Source organism: Loxodonta africana, chromosome 1, assembly GCF_030014295.1.
Source record: "Loxodonta africana isolate mLoxAfr1 chromosome 1, mLoxAfr1.hap2, whole genome shotgun sequence".
NCBI lineage: Eukaryota > Metazoa > Chordata > Mammalia > Proboscidea > Elephantidae > Loxodonta > Loxodonta africana.
Window position 1 is genome coordinate 230737160 of NC_087342.1, and position 14802 is coordinate 230751961.

The 14802-nt window shown below is 48.7% G+C and overlaps 1 protein-coding gene across 2 annotated transcripts in view; it reads left to right on the forward strand.

Moving 5' to 3' along the window:
- The first annotated feature begins 1754 nt into the window (after positions 1-1754).
- SLC22A3 (solute carrier family 22 member 3) overlaps positions 1755-14802 on the forward strand; it is a 119388-nt gene continuing 106340 nt past the window's right edge. For both annotated transcript variants that reach the window (XM_003419208.4, XM_064293025.1), the window contains exon 1: positions 1755-2228. In XM_003419208.4, coding sequence (XP_003419256.1) covers positions 1788-2228 — 441 coding nt within the window. In that variant the 5' untranslated portion in view covers positions 1755-1787. The remainder of the gene's footprint in view (positions 2229-14802) is intronic.

Sequence of the window (14802 nt, forward strand, 5' to 3'; positions counted from 1 at the left end):
ACCCAGAAGCACCTTGGAAGAAAGGCCTGGCAATCTACTTCCAAAAAATGAGCCATTGAAAACACTATGGAGCACAGTTCTACTCGGACACACATGGGGCCACCATGAGTAGGAATCGACTCATGGCAACTGGTTTCTTAAGATGTATTTTAGTAGCTGAAATCAACGAGAGAGAGAATAAAAACTATTATTCAACTTGCCCTTCCTGTGTGCCTGGCATACTACCAGTTGTGTTCCGCACAGCACCTGTAACCCTCAGGCTAACCCTGCACAGTAAAAAAAAAAAAAATTTTTTTTTAGTGGGTATCATTAACTCAGGACAACAGGAACAGCAGTAATAACAGCTGACACTTACAAAGTGCCTGTTGTGTTACACACCTGGTATACATTAACGCGTTCGATCCTCAGAGCATCCCGGTGAAGAAGGGATATTACCAGCCTCCTCTGACAGAAGAGAAAATTGGGGTTCAGAGCAGAAGGGGCCCAATGTCACAGGCCAGGAAGGGGTCAAACAGCTTCGAACGCGGGTAGTCTGGCCCCTGAGTCCTTGCTCTTCAAGGAGGAAAGGAGGTCTGCTCTATCAGATTGAGCAGCCTCTGGCCCTTGGAGAAAAGTGAGCCAAGGGCAGAATTTGGGCACATAACTTTTTTTGCGGGGGTGGGTAAGGGGAAGGAGAGCTGAAAAACTCTCAGAGAACACTGTAGAGAGGTAGCAGGCTGGGTCGAGGCAGCAATAGAGTTGACAGCATGGCCACACACTGACATCTAGAAATGGACAGGGACCGGGGCCTGGGGAAGGCATCACTGGGCAGACCCGGCAGCCTGGGCGCAGAGCAGAGAGGGGCCTGCCACCCGCGTGCTGCAGGCCGCTCTGAACTCGGCAGATCTTTGAGAGAGAAAACAGTAGCTGGTAACAACTGTAATAGCCCACCAGGAAACCCCTGTCCCAGCGACTTACAGCTGAGGAGGCCCTAGCTAAGGAATGCTGTCTCAGTGAGTCTGGCCTTGAGGTCGCCTCTCACCTTGAGCTTCCATGATTTGGAGCAAGTCGTTTAACCTCTGTGGTCTCTCTGCTGCCCTTTAAAAACGTTACACAGTCCCTGAGATGTCGCCAAATCTAACCCCGCTGGGTAACCAGTCAAGGGTATGTGCTGAGCGCTGACCGAAGAAGGCCCAACCCTGTTTGCGGAGCTGAGCTGCAGGGCCGCAAGGGCGCGCACAACCGGCACCGGCACAGGACCAGGTGGTCCTCGCAGCCCGGTGCTCGCGTGGGTCGCCCTGGGGCTGCGATCGCGCCGAGGAGCGATTAGGTCAGAGAAGCACCGGGACCCGTGGGTGACCCTGGAACTTTTTCTGGAACCCAATCAGGGCCGGCTTGCAGAGCAGGCTGCTGGCAGGCATCGAATGGAGCTCGGCTCTAGGCCGAGCTGTGCCCGTCACTCCCAGTCCCGGGCACGGCCCCTGGCGCGCGTCGGGGGCTCCCGTGGTCGGGGAAGGCCGGGAGGGCGGCGGCGTGCGGCCAAGACTCAGAATCCGGCCCAGCATCGCTAGCCCCCCGCGGGGCCTGAGGACGCGGCGTCTGGGGGCGCCGCGGAAGGCGCGGGCCCCGTGGGGCAGAGGACCGGCGGTGCTGGCTTGACGCCCGGCTGGAGGTAGGTGGGGCGGGAGGCGGGCGCAGCGCGCGGCGGCGGCGACCCGCGGGCACTAAGGCCAGGCGCGCTCGGCGGGGTCTGATCGCCCTCGGAGCGCGGCCCGGCCTGGCCGCCGTCGGAGCGCGACGGGGCCACCATGCCCGCGTTCGATGAGGTGCTGCAGCAGGCCGGCGAGTTCGGGCGCTTCCAGCGGCGCGTGTTCCTGCTTCTGTGCCTGACCGGCGTCACCTTCGCCTTCCTCTTCGTCGGCGTGGTCTTCCTGGGCCCCCGGCCCGACCACTACTGGTGCCGGGGGCCGAGCGCCACAGCGCTGGCAGAGCGCTGCGGCTGGAGCGCAGAGGAGGAGTGGAACCGCACTGCGCCCGCGCACCCTGGGTCCGCGCCCCCGGAGGGAGGCGGCGACGGCCGCTGTGAGCGCTACCTCCTGGAGGCCGCCAACGCCAGCCTCGCCACCGCCGCTGCCGGCGCGCTCAGCTGCGTCGACCCGCTTGCCGCCTTCCCCAACCGCTCGGCGCCCCTAGTGCCTTGCCACGGCGGCTGGCGCTACGCGCAGTCCCACTCCACCATCGTCAGCGAGGTAAGGCCCGGCGGGGAGCAAACCAGCGGCTCTCAGGTGCCCTGCGGTGCGCCCCGCTCCCGCCTGGGAGAAGGGCGGGGAGTTACCACCTGGGAAGGTCCGTGGAAAAAGGGACCAGTTGGGCGCCCTTGGATACCGCTGGCGTGAAGGCCACACTCTTAAGTGCGGCCTCGGAAACGCCTGGGAAGTGCCTTTCTTTTCCTTTGTAATGCTAGTGAGATGTTTGGGTTTCAGGTGTGAAGGAAGGGTGTTAAAGATTCCAAGTTCCAAGCACATCCGTTCCCAAGAATCACCGAAAGCACCCAGTGCTATTCATGTCTCTCTCTGATATGTTTGGGCGGCGGTCGGAAATGATGGTAGGCTCATTGGAGAGAACGCAGAGGTCTGGGACAAGCCACGTGTCTCCAGAGGGCAAAGGAAAGGAAAACGCACAACTTTTCCGTTGCCTAAAGGAATGATCCGAAGTGCACGGGGACAGAGGTCGAGGCCTCTCAGGGGATGGTTTTGGTCAAACCATTCTGGGACAAAGAACATCTGAGGGAAGTTGGGAAAGCTGAGGTATTGGATAAGAGTTTCCATTTCTTCCTGCTAAGAAAGCACAGGAACCCAGCAGGAGCGTTAAAAGCCTGTGTCTTTAGAAAGTGGACCCCATTTACTGAGTGAACCCCTGTTTTCGGGTGATGGCCGGTCGGGGCAGGGTGGGCGAGATCCCGCTTTTTATTGGATACCTTTGGGCAGGCAGTGCATTTGGGGGTTAGTGGTTGGTTCCTGGTCACCAGGTGACTTTTGGTGAACGAGGACCCTGGTTCTGCGCCTTTGCTGAGCTGGTAGCTTGCATCATTTTGAGTTTCAACAACTGAGCACAGTCACTTTGTAATAATCAGCCAGAAACTGATTCCGGTGAACAGGGGTCACAGGGGTGAGCGGTTTCATTGAACTTAACTCATAGCTCAATTTAATTTTTTAAAAAAATCATTGATTATCCTCAGGTAAATTGGGCAAATAAAATGTTGTCTCATTTATTGTCATAACCAACATTTTTTAAGCACATATGTGAATAACGGCAAAACACTAGGTTACCTGTCAGTTGTCCAGTCGTTTCCCACTCGCAGCCGCCCCATGTGTTTCGCAGTAGAACAGCACTCTAGGTTTTTCAATGCCTGCGATCTTTTGGAAGTAGGACCCCAGGCCTTTCTTCAGAAAACTGGATTAGGAGTTAAAACCAAACCAAATCCATTGCCGGTGGAGTCAGTTCGACTCATAGTGATCCTACAGGACAGAGTAGAACTGCCCCATAGAGTTTTCAAGGGCAGCTGAAAGATTTGAACTGCCGACCTTTTGGTTAGCAGCCAAACACTTAACCACTGCACCACCAGGGCTCCATGAATTAGGAGTTAGGAGTGCCTTTTCTACCACCATTAATGGTGTTCTTTTGTCTTGTGCCTTCATCTCTCTTGAGCTGGGTTTTAGATCTTTGAGGTCGTGTGCTGTTCTCTAACACCCTGTGTGGGTGTGTTAGTACATTACGCAGAGATAAAATCATATGTCAGCCCCAGGGAAACAACATGTGTGTGTGTGTATTGGTGCCTTTGATGTCTACATAGTCCCCAGGTAATTCTCGGGACTGCTTTGTAAACGGTGGGGGTCTTGTCAGGGATTTCACAGGGGAGATGGTAAGTTGTAGACTAGGAAAGGTGCCTTGTCACTTGTCCTTCCCTGGAGTTTATGCCTCAGGTGGCTCTCTCTGTTCCACTCAGCAGGGGTGCTAGTGCTTACTTCCCAGGTGAACCAAGAGAGTCCACTTGGAGAGCAGACACCGATTTTTGAAGACATTTAAACCTCAAATGAAGAATAAAATGGGCCTTAAAATGCACACAAACTTGAGTGGCATTTGCTGAGTGAACATGATCGGCGACGTCAAAGGAAGGAGACATAAAAAGCTGTAGGTTAACGTCCAGACAGATACTTTAGAAGCTCAGCCTTCTGGGGTTATTTCATGGAGGGACAGGTGGTCTTATGAGGGTCAGGAGCTCCTGAAAGGCAGCATAGAGGGGTGGGAAGTCAGAGACCTGGGCTCTGGCTCTGTCCCCAAAGATCTTAGCTTTCTCGTCTGTGAATTAAGAGGTTGATGTAAGGCCTTTATAGCCTTACTGATGCCACCAGTGTCCTCAGCAATGATGTGACTGTCCAATGTGCTCAGAACTGTGATCAAAAGTCATCCAGGGACAGTGTCATGATGTTTGGGGTGTCCCACTTCATAGACAGTCTTATCAGATATATTGAAGAGCTTTTTATCCCCAAAAGTTAGCTTCTTCTGGTTTGTTCGTGCTTCATGTTTCGATTGTTGAGATGAAAACCCCCTTCTATCTGGAATTTCAGCCATCCAAAACAACCCATTCTCTTTCAGAGTTCGGTGGGGCTAATATCTCGCTGTCTTTGGTTTTGAGTATGATCCAAATAGTTTACTCTTTCAAACTGACAGAGTGATTAAAGCAACTATAGTTATGTCTTCAGCTACCACTGTGTACCCAGTGTATTTTTATAGACTTGAAATCTGACATATGAGGCATGGAAGAGATTCACTGGAAGAGTTTAAAAGGTGGAAGGGCTGACCAGATTCCAAAGCACCTCCATATGATTGATTTTGTCCTTGTGCCATTGTGAGGGCTGTGCCATTGTCCTGGCTGTCTAGAGAAGGAACTGGAGGCAAGATGGTATAGAACCTGCAGGGTCCCACAGCTTGTATGTAGCCAAAGACGATTCAGCTCATGGGTCTTCATTGCAAATTGGTGGGTCCACAAAACATGACACCCATATGACTCACATCTCGAAACCTTCAGGGAGCCTTGTTGAACCTCTGTATTTATTTTGTCATGATCGTGGTTCTCTGGCCAGCATGCCAGTCTGTTCCATTTCACGGCATCAGGACCCACAATCAGGAGGAACAGTCAGTAGCAGCTGGAAGAGGGAGCCTGGCTTTCATTCTGTGGGAGTGGTTCTCTTTTTCCTTGATGCGAGAGAAGAAAATTGGTCACAGAAGCCCCGTCCACCCTCTTGGTATCTTACAAAGCTAAACCGCTCTGAGGAGTTAAGTCAGAGGCCAACGCTGAGTGCGTGTGGCAGGATGGCATCCATCTAATGCCCCCACGTGCTTTTCTTAGTTGTTTTCCTTTCAAGGCAGTGGATTTTTGTTTGTTTGTTTTGTTTGCCTGCATTTAACTTCTTCAATATAGACTTTCCTAATTTCGGACTCTCAGCCTTATCTGGTGGCCAGACATTTGGGGAGAATCAAGCTTGAGGTAATGCAGAGATGTGAGACAGAGCCTCACCCCTGAGTATTTCAATAGTTTGGACATTTCAACTTGCCCAGGAAAAAACATGTTCAAAATGGATGTTAGAACTTTTAAAGGTTGATAGTATATCATGGGTGGAAAAAAAAAAAAAAGAGCCTCTTTCCAATTCTCACAAGGAACCAGGCTTTAGAACACCTTTTAAAAATAGACCGACTGGCCCTTGTTTTTCTTTCCCAGATCATTTCTCTCCCAGAATAAAAGGAAAGGCAGCGTGAGGGATGGAACTGCCCCACTGGAGAGGGTGGTGGCTGATTTGTTCCCAGGGTTGTCTGCAAGTGTCATGTGACACTGTGGCTTCTCACAAAGCCATTCCAAGACATACAGACAACTGGAGGGCCAAGCACAGACATCCATGCCACCATCACCCTCCCTCATAGTTATTAAACCCACGATTGCATTGTGTAGACACTGGAGAAGAAAGTTTAAGCAGACTGAATTTTTTAGGCTAGGCCGAGTTTCTGATCTGCTGTGGGCACTGAGGAGAGGCCTTACTTTCGTATTGCTTTTTTTCTAATGTCGTTTTTTTTTTTCTATAGCCTCACTCTCTTATGGGGTCACTGTGTGATGCAAATGGCTAATGTGCTAAGCTGTTAACTGAAAGGTTAGAAGTTCAAGTCTGCCCAGAGGCACCTCAGAAGACTTGATTATCTGTTGTTGTTAGGTTCTGTCAAGTTGTTTTCTACTCACAGCAACCCTACATACAACAGAATGCAACACTGCCCGGTCCTGCGCCATCCTTATGATCGTTGTTATGTTTGAGCTCATTGTTGCAGCCACTGTGTCAGTCCCTCTCGTTGAGGGTCTTGTCTTTTTTGCTGACCCTGTACTTTACCAAGCCTGATGTCCTTCTCCAGGAACTGGTCCCTCCTGATAACGTGTTCAGACTACATCAGACGAAGTCTTGCCACCCTTGCTTCTAAAGAGCCTTCTGGTTGTACTTCTTCCAAGACAGATTTGTTCATTCTTCTGGCAGTCCATGACACATTCAATATTCTTCTCCAACACCATAATTCAAAGGCATCAATTCCTTGGTCTTCCTATTCATTGTCCAGCTTTCGCATGCATACGAGGCGATTGAAAGTACCATGGCTTCAGTCAGGTCCACTTTCATCCTCAAAGTGACATCTTTGCTTTTTAACACTTTCAAGAGGTCTTTTGCAGCAGATTTACCCAGTGCAATACATCGTTTGATTTCTTAATGTCGAAAACCCTATTTAGCACTGTTCTACTCTGGGTCGGAGTTGACCCAACGGCAGCTGGTTTCTGGTTCCTCTTTTGGAGCTGAATCAATCTCACCAAAAGAATGTCTGTTTTATTATTGCCTCAGAGAATGACTGTGACATTGTTTGCCTCCTATTTCATTAATTCTTCCTCTTTATTATTTGTTCTAGTTTTTTGAGGTTATTTTTGGTGTGCTTTTTCCAATTTAAATTGGATGCTTAGCTGAATTATTTCCAGCCTTTCTAGATAAATATTTAAAACTATAAATTTCCTTTTATGTATTGCTTTGACTGTACCCAAGAAGTTTTAAAATGTCTCTTTTAATTATTATTCCATTCTCAGTATTTTTAGTTTTCACTATTATTTCTTTTTGACCCATGATTTACTTAGATGCTTATTTTTATATTTCAAATATTTTCATCTTTTTATCATTGATTTCTAATTTAACTGCAGTATGGTCAGAGAATGTGGTCTGTATGGTATCAGTTCTTTGAATTTTTTTGAAGCTTGCTGTGTGGCCTTGTAAGAGCCATCTGTGCTTAAGAAGACTGTGTGGTCTTTAGTTATTGGCTGCATAATTTTACTTTTTAAAAAACAACGAAAACCTAGTTGCCATCGAGTCAGCTTTGATTCATGGCGACCCCATGCCTGTCAGCGTAGAACTGTGCTCCATGATGCTTTCAATGACGGGTTTTTTGGAAGTAGATCACCCGGCTTGTCTTCCAAGAAGCTTCTGGATGGACTCGAACCTCCAACCTTCTGGTTAGCAGCTGAATGCGTTAACTGTTTTCACCACCCAGTGACTCTGCAGGATTTTATAGATGTCCGATATTTGAAGCTTGTCAATTGTGCTATTAAAATATATTCTGATGTCTCTATTTTCATCTGCTTGGTCTATCAGTTATTAAAGAAGAACAGTGAAATCTGCCATTATGTTGATAGGTTTTGTCAGTGTCTCCTTGTATTTCTAGCATATTCTTTTGTTTATGTATGTTGAGGAAATTTTATTAGATGTAAATACATACAAATTTAGAATTAAAAAAAATCTTCGTAGTGAAATGAACCTTTTATTATGGTGCAGGGATTCTGTCTTTATGTCTGTTTTGTCTGACATTATATTAATTACATTAGTGGCTCCAGCTTTCTTTTGATTAGGCTGAGGGTACAAAGCTGAGCATGGTTCTTTCTCTTGTGAATTCATGTAGGGAGCGTTGCAGTGAGACACTAGCGTGAAGAAGGGGTGCTAGATGTGAAGGCGCCTTCTTCTGCCTGGATTGAGGGTGAAATCCGGGCAGGTGCACGTTGACCTTCACCTCAGCCTCAGAGGGTAAGGAGGTTCTGTTATCACACTCTCATCTACATCGTCATTTCATTTGGGTGTTATCACACTCTCGTCTTCATCATTTCATCTGGACGTTATGACACTCTGTTGTCTTAACCATCATTTCATCTGGGCCTTATTATCCTCTCATCTTCATTGTCGTTTCATTTGCGTGTTATCACATTCTCTCATCTTTGTCGTTTTATTTGTGTGTTATTACATTCTCTTGTCTTCTTCATTGTTTCATTTGGGCGTTATCACATTCTCTGGTCTTCATCATTTCATTTGGGTTGTTTGCTGAGTGCTCGCTGGGGCAGTGGTCAGTTTGCATTCCTGGATCCCACTGCAGATTTGGTATCAGAGGATCAAGGGTGAGGCTCAGAAATCTTCTTTTTTCCCAAGCATCTGAGGCCATGCAGGTGGTCCAGTGACCACACATGGAGAGATGGTGGGTGGTAGGTCAGGCACTTTGATGTGATGTGAGTAGCGACTGGAGCTGCCAGATTTGTGGTTAACCTACCCCAGCCATGCTCCATAGATGCTGGGTCTGAAGCCTCATCCCTTTACCTCAAGGCAGGAGACCCAGACTCTGTATGATGGATGCTGGTATTCATTTTCAGAGAGCTTTGAGCTCCCTGGGGGTGGACAACTGATAGTAAAATCCTGTAACTGATTGGGGGTGCGTGGAAGGGAGTCCACAACTGAACCACCCTCCCTGGGAACCTTGGTAAACCTGAGAGTGGAGGTCTGGGCATAGAAAGGGGGCACAACAGAACAGGGTATCCAGGAGAGAGGACCTGTGCGTCTGTGATTTTTGGAATAAGGACTCTCGGCAGGAGGCAGCTTGGTGTAGTGGAAAGGCCACACGTGCCCTTTGGAGTCAGGTAAATCTGGGCCTAAATCCCAGCTTCTCTGTATATCAACTACAAGGGCACTCACTGAATCTCCTGAGTCTCAGTTTTCTCAGCTCTACAATGGGTATAATGACACCTGCCTTAGTGATTGGTCTGACAGAATGTATGCCAAGTGCCCATCCTTGTGCCTTGCCATAGGTGGCACTCAGAAAAAAAAGGGTTCCTGTTGACAAGTAAAAACTCTTGAGCTGGGAGGTACAGGAAACAGATTTCGAACCAGATTGACCCAGGAACTATAGCTGGCTGATCCCTGCTATTGCACAATAAATCATTAATAAATTCACATTTAAAAATAAAAAAAACAAACCCGTTGCTGCTGAGTTGATTCTAACTCACAGGGACCCTGTAGCACAGAGTAGAACTGCCCCCACAGGGTTCCCAGGGAGCGGCTGGTGAATTCAAACTGCCAACCTTTCGGTTAGCAGCTGAGCTCTTAACCACTGGGCCACCAGGGAATACTGCACGTCTCCTTTTTGGGGGGAGGCACATGGTTAGGCTATATTTCCCGCTTCCTCACTTGCAGTTAGAGGGGCCGTGTGACGGAGTTCTGGTCAGTGGTGTTGGCAGAAGCGACACATGGCACTTCCGGGCTTGGAGCCTAGACCACCTTACTTAAGTCCATGCTTCTCACACTTCTTCTTCTTGCACCTGCCGGCCGAGGACCCCAGAGCCCCAGAGGGTGGTGGGGTCCTCAGAAGGAATGAGCTAGGTTTCTGGAAGACTGTGAGGAGTGGGTCTGCACCTGCTCCGTAAATCTGCATGGGAGAGAAAATAAATGAGAAATGAACTTTTTGCGTTAAACCACTGAGACTAGGGGAGGAAGGGGCAGTGTTTGTTACAGCTCTTCCTGTCGGCCTCCCCTGACTAATACAACAGCTTAGTGGGGAGAAGATGGCAGGGCTGCAGGCACCTGATAAATTGGGAAGCTGGAACCTTCAAGACAATCCACCCTCAGTCTCACCCCCAGCCATATGGCTCTGCCTGGCTGGTGTCTCCTCTCTTCCCCAAGGCACCAGCACTCCAGCCCCTCAGATTGTGAGGGGCAGGTCTGACTCTTCTGGGTGCCTATACAAGTCCTTCCTTTCCTTGAAGTGCCTTTCTTTCATCTGTCTTCATGTGGAAGCTTCTTTTTTACCTTTTGACTCAGAGTTACCTGTTCTAGGAAGACCTTCCTGCCTCCCGCACCCCACCCTGGGCTGAGCTTGGCTTCCCTCCTTAGCTCAACAGCTCCTCACGATGTGCTGACCCTGCGCAGCTGCCTCCCTTATCAGACTAGACATTTCCTATGAGCGGAGATTGTCTCTCCATTGTCTAACTCAGTGCTTAGTAAATATTTGTAATTAAATTGTAGCTGTTGTTAGCTGCCCCTGAGTCGATTCCGACTCATGGTGACCCCAAGTGTATCAGAGTAGGACTGCTGTGTAGGGTTTCCAAACCTGTGACCTTTCAGAAGCAGATTGCCAGGCCCGTCTTCCGGGACACCTCTGGGTGGGTTTGAACTGCCAACCTTTTGGCTAGTAGTCAAGTGCTTCATCATTTTTGCTACCCAGGGATTCCCATGATTAAGTTACACAGTGCCTACTAAGCATTTATGATTAAATTAATAAGTGCATGAGAAAGGGAGTGAGCGTCAAATATAACCCCTTTTATCATTTTGGCTGGGCCAAGCCTGAAGTTAACCTTCATAGAAAAAAGCCCGCGTCCCCAACAGCCCAGCTTCTTAACGCCTTACAATGCAGACGCCAGCTGCCCCCTCCTCTGGACCCCCAGGCAGATCATCGGGTGGTCAGCCCCGTGGAAATTCCCACTGCAGGCTCCAGGTTAGGAGAACAAACAGGCCCACGCTTTGCACGCAGGACTCTGAGCCGCACACGGATCTGGCGTCTGCAGAAACCTTGCTTGGAGGATGTGACCTGGAGCAAGAAAGATCTGGAAGGACAGGTGGCTGGCTCCTCAGGATCGTCATATTTAGGAGCTGATGTCCTCTCTGCAGTGGAAGCTTTTCAGCTGTCACGGCATCGGCAGCACACTGGAGCCGCCAACCGAGTGCTCTCAGGGTGGCTGGACACAGGCCTGGGAGCCAGTGAGGGCCTGGGGGACACCTGGCCTCAGCAGTGGGAAAGGACAGTGATGGACCCTTCAGCCCACAGCGGAGTGAGCAGACACTGCGTAGCTTTCAAGACAAAATAAAGCCTTTCCAACGTCCTTCCTCATTTTCCTTTTGTAAAGCAGAACCAGGAAAGGACATTTGTTTATAGTCTGTGAGAAGACAGAAGTTCCCTAAGGTTTTTGGTGCAGCTTTTTATGATGACAGATGACTGGAGAGCATGTCAAATAATGGCTAATCCTGACTTATCTGGGCGAGAGATCAGCAACACAGCTTTTAAAGGATTCTTGAGCCCTTGATTTACTTCTTCGTGCTTGGGCTCAGAGTCAAAGAACTTCGGGACTGTTACTTGCATGACAATAAAGTAATGAGGAGTGCAGCTTAGGGCACTGAAGAAAGTCGATCAGTCAATAAGATTCTTTTAAAAATCCTTGCATTTAAATTGTGCAGGTATACGGGCCTAACATAGCACCCCCTCCACCCCCCACAGAACGTGCATGAGGTTACTCGATACTTGAACTTTAATAACCGCATTTGGGGAAGTTAAAAAGGAAAGCTAGGTAGTGAGCGTGGTGATTATTGTTGAACACTTAAAAACACTGGGATCCTATGTGGGCAAATGTGAACCCTTGTCCGTTGGTGGTGAGAATGTCAAAGGGTGCAGCCACTGTGGAAGACAGTTTGGTGGTTCCTCAAAAATTTAGACAGAGAATTACCATATGATCCACCAATTCCTCTCCTAGGTGTATACCCAGAAGAATTGAAAGCAGGGACTCAAACAGATACTTGTACATCAGTGTTCATTGCAGCACTATTCACAACAGCCAGAAGGTGGAACAGCCCAAGTGTCCACCAAGAGGTGAATGGGTTAACAAAATGTGAAGCGTTTCATAGTGGAATATTACTCGACAATAAAGAGGAATGAAGTTGTGATACACGCTATGACATGGATGGACCTTGAAAACATTATGCTGAGTGAAGTAAGTTAGACACAAAAGGACAAATATCATGTGACCCCACTCATGAAATATCTGAAAGAGGCAAATGTGCAGAGACAGGAAGTACATTAGTGGTTACCTGGGGCCACGGCGGGGGGGGGCCCTGGTGGTGCAGTAGTTAAGAGCTCAGCTCTTAACCAAAAGGTTGACAGTTCAAATCCACTAGCCACTCCTTGGAAACCCTATGGGGTAGTTCTACTCTGTCCCCTAGGGTCTCTGTGGGTATAAGGTTGCTATGAACTGGAATCGACCTGGCGGCAGTGGGTTTGTTTTTTTGGGGTTTGGGGCTCGGGTAAGGGGGAATGGGGAGTTACTGTTTAAGGAGTACTGAGTTTCTGTCAGGGGTGATGGTCACACAACATTGTGAATAGGACTACTGCCACTACAGGGGTGACTGTTCTGCTATCATATGGGATAGTCTTCGGAGACACTGGCCCTTCCTTTTAGGATCATTCTAGGGCAGAAGCAAAGGAGATGGCTGAGGGACAAGTGAGTCTCCAACTTTCTGTTTTAACACTGACTTTTTTTTGTAGGAGCTGGGGAAACCCTGGTGACATAGTGGTTAAGTGCTACAGCTGTTAACTAAGAGGTCAGCAGTTCGAATCCCGCAGGTGCTCCTTGGAAACTCTACGGGGCAGTTTTACCCTGTCCTATTATAGGGTCACTCTGAGTTGGTTTGGTTTTGGGGTTTGGTGGGGGCTGGAGACTTGAGCAGCATTATGGAAAACTGAAGTCAAAATTTTCTAAACCCATCCATACCCACTCACTTTTCTCTCACTTTTCTGATTGTTCATCCTTGAACTGTGGCAACATTTAGGTATCTTAAAGTTATCCTAATAAGAGTGCATCTGTTGAGGGGGTATAGAACATTGCTTTTACGAATTTGGTTGTTAACCCCGGTGATTTTTATTGTCGTAAAACCAAAAAATGAGTGTGGGAGACTGTTTTCTTGTTTCTTAGAACATAGGGCAGAGGTAAAGCTTGGAGATTTGAAATAATGTGAGAAGTTAAATCTGCTCCTCCTAAGAATGTTGACTATTCCGGTGATAACCTTCTCCCACCCAGTCCATTGTAGTGCTTTATTATTCTTGGTTTGTTGTTGTCATTGTGTGCCATCGAGTCGACTCGTACTCATAGCGACCCTATGGGACAGAGTAGAACTGCCCCATAGGGTTTCCAAGGAGCAGCTGGTGGATTTGAGCTGCCGACCATTTGGTTAGCAGCCTGCGCTCTTAACCACTGTGCTGCCAGGGCTCCATTCTTGGTTTGGTAACTATTTTAACAGTTGTATGTTGAGGTAAGGGAGCTCCGGTGGCACAGTGGTTAAAGAGCTTGATTCTATGCAGCAGTTCTACTCTGTCCTATAGGGTCACCGTGAGTTGGAATCGACTCGACGGCAACGGTTTTATGTTGAGATAAGGAGTCGCTGGGTGGTGCCAATGGTTAAGTTGCTTGGCTACTAACCAAAAGGCTGGCAGTTTAAATACACCCAGGCGTGCCTCAGAAGAAAGGCCTGGTGATCTACTTCCAAAAATCAGCCGCTGAAACCCTGTGGAGCACAGTTCTACTCCGACGCACGTGGGGTTGCCGTGAGCTGACGTTGACTTGACGGCAGTTGGTTTGGTTTGGGCTTATGCAGAGAGAGAATTGTTTAATTTTTCTTGGCTTGGTAATGTAGAGCTTTGCATAGAGACTTCAATTAGCATATCGTACTTTGAAATGTGGTTTTCCTGGCAGCAGCTTTAGTGGCTCGTTTGAGAGTGTTTGTTTTATTACTGCTCGTACAACATGGAGTACCCGGACCCAGACCCAGTGCCCTCGATATAACATGGAGTAGATTGGGTAAAACCATGGCTTTCTATTAAATGCCATTAGCAAAGTGTCGCTCCATATGAGAGAGCCAAATAAAGCCTTTCTAAGAGCTACATGGGGTGGCGCCTTGGATGGTCCACTGCTGGACAGATGGACATAAACAGAGAAGGGCACTGGCTCTGGTTCTTGGGACAATGTGAACTGTGAAGCAGTTTGGGTTTAACCAAGTCCTTTGGCTTGAACGTTTCTGATGTCAGGTGTTGTCAGGTTTCTGGGATGAGAGCCCAAATCCCCATGAGCTAGCAAGGCTGAGGGGCTTGCACCTTCCAGAGAGAAGGCAGACGCCTGTTGTCAGGACAGCACTTGGAGAAGGCAGCCTGTGCTCCCTCCTGGGTGTGTGATGACCCCCCGCCCCAGAGCACCCCACTGTCTGTATGCTCCTTCTCCGCCAGCTGACAGCACCTCCCGTTGCCTCCCGTCTCAGATGCCTGTTCTCAGTGAATGTGTTTGCCCTGCCTACGCACAGGGCAGCTCTGATTTCATGGCCTCTGCCAGCTGGCCACGCCAAGTGACACTCAATGAAAGAAAGCATGTGTCTGGAGCCCACGCACGCAGGGCAGGGAGGGAGGAAGTCGATGCCCATGAAACCTAAACAGAGGTGGCCAAGAGCCAGAGCCTCTGTTCTGAAGATTGATTGGGGCACATTTATGGGGTAAGGGATTGGGGAGGTACCCGTTTGTACGTTTACAAGTAATGACTTTTTTTTTTTTTTAACTTAAAGCAATGTTTTGCTGACATCTATCAAGAAATAGGGGCCCTCGTGGTGGAGTGGTTAAGTGTTCAGCTGC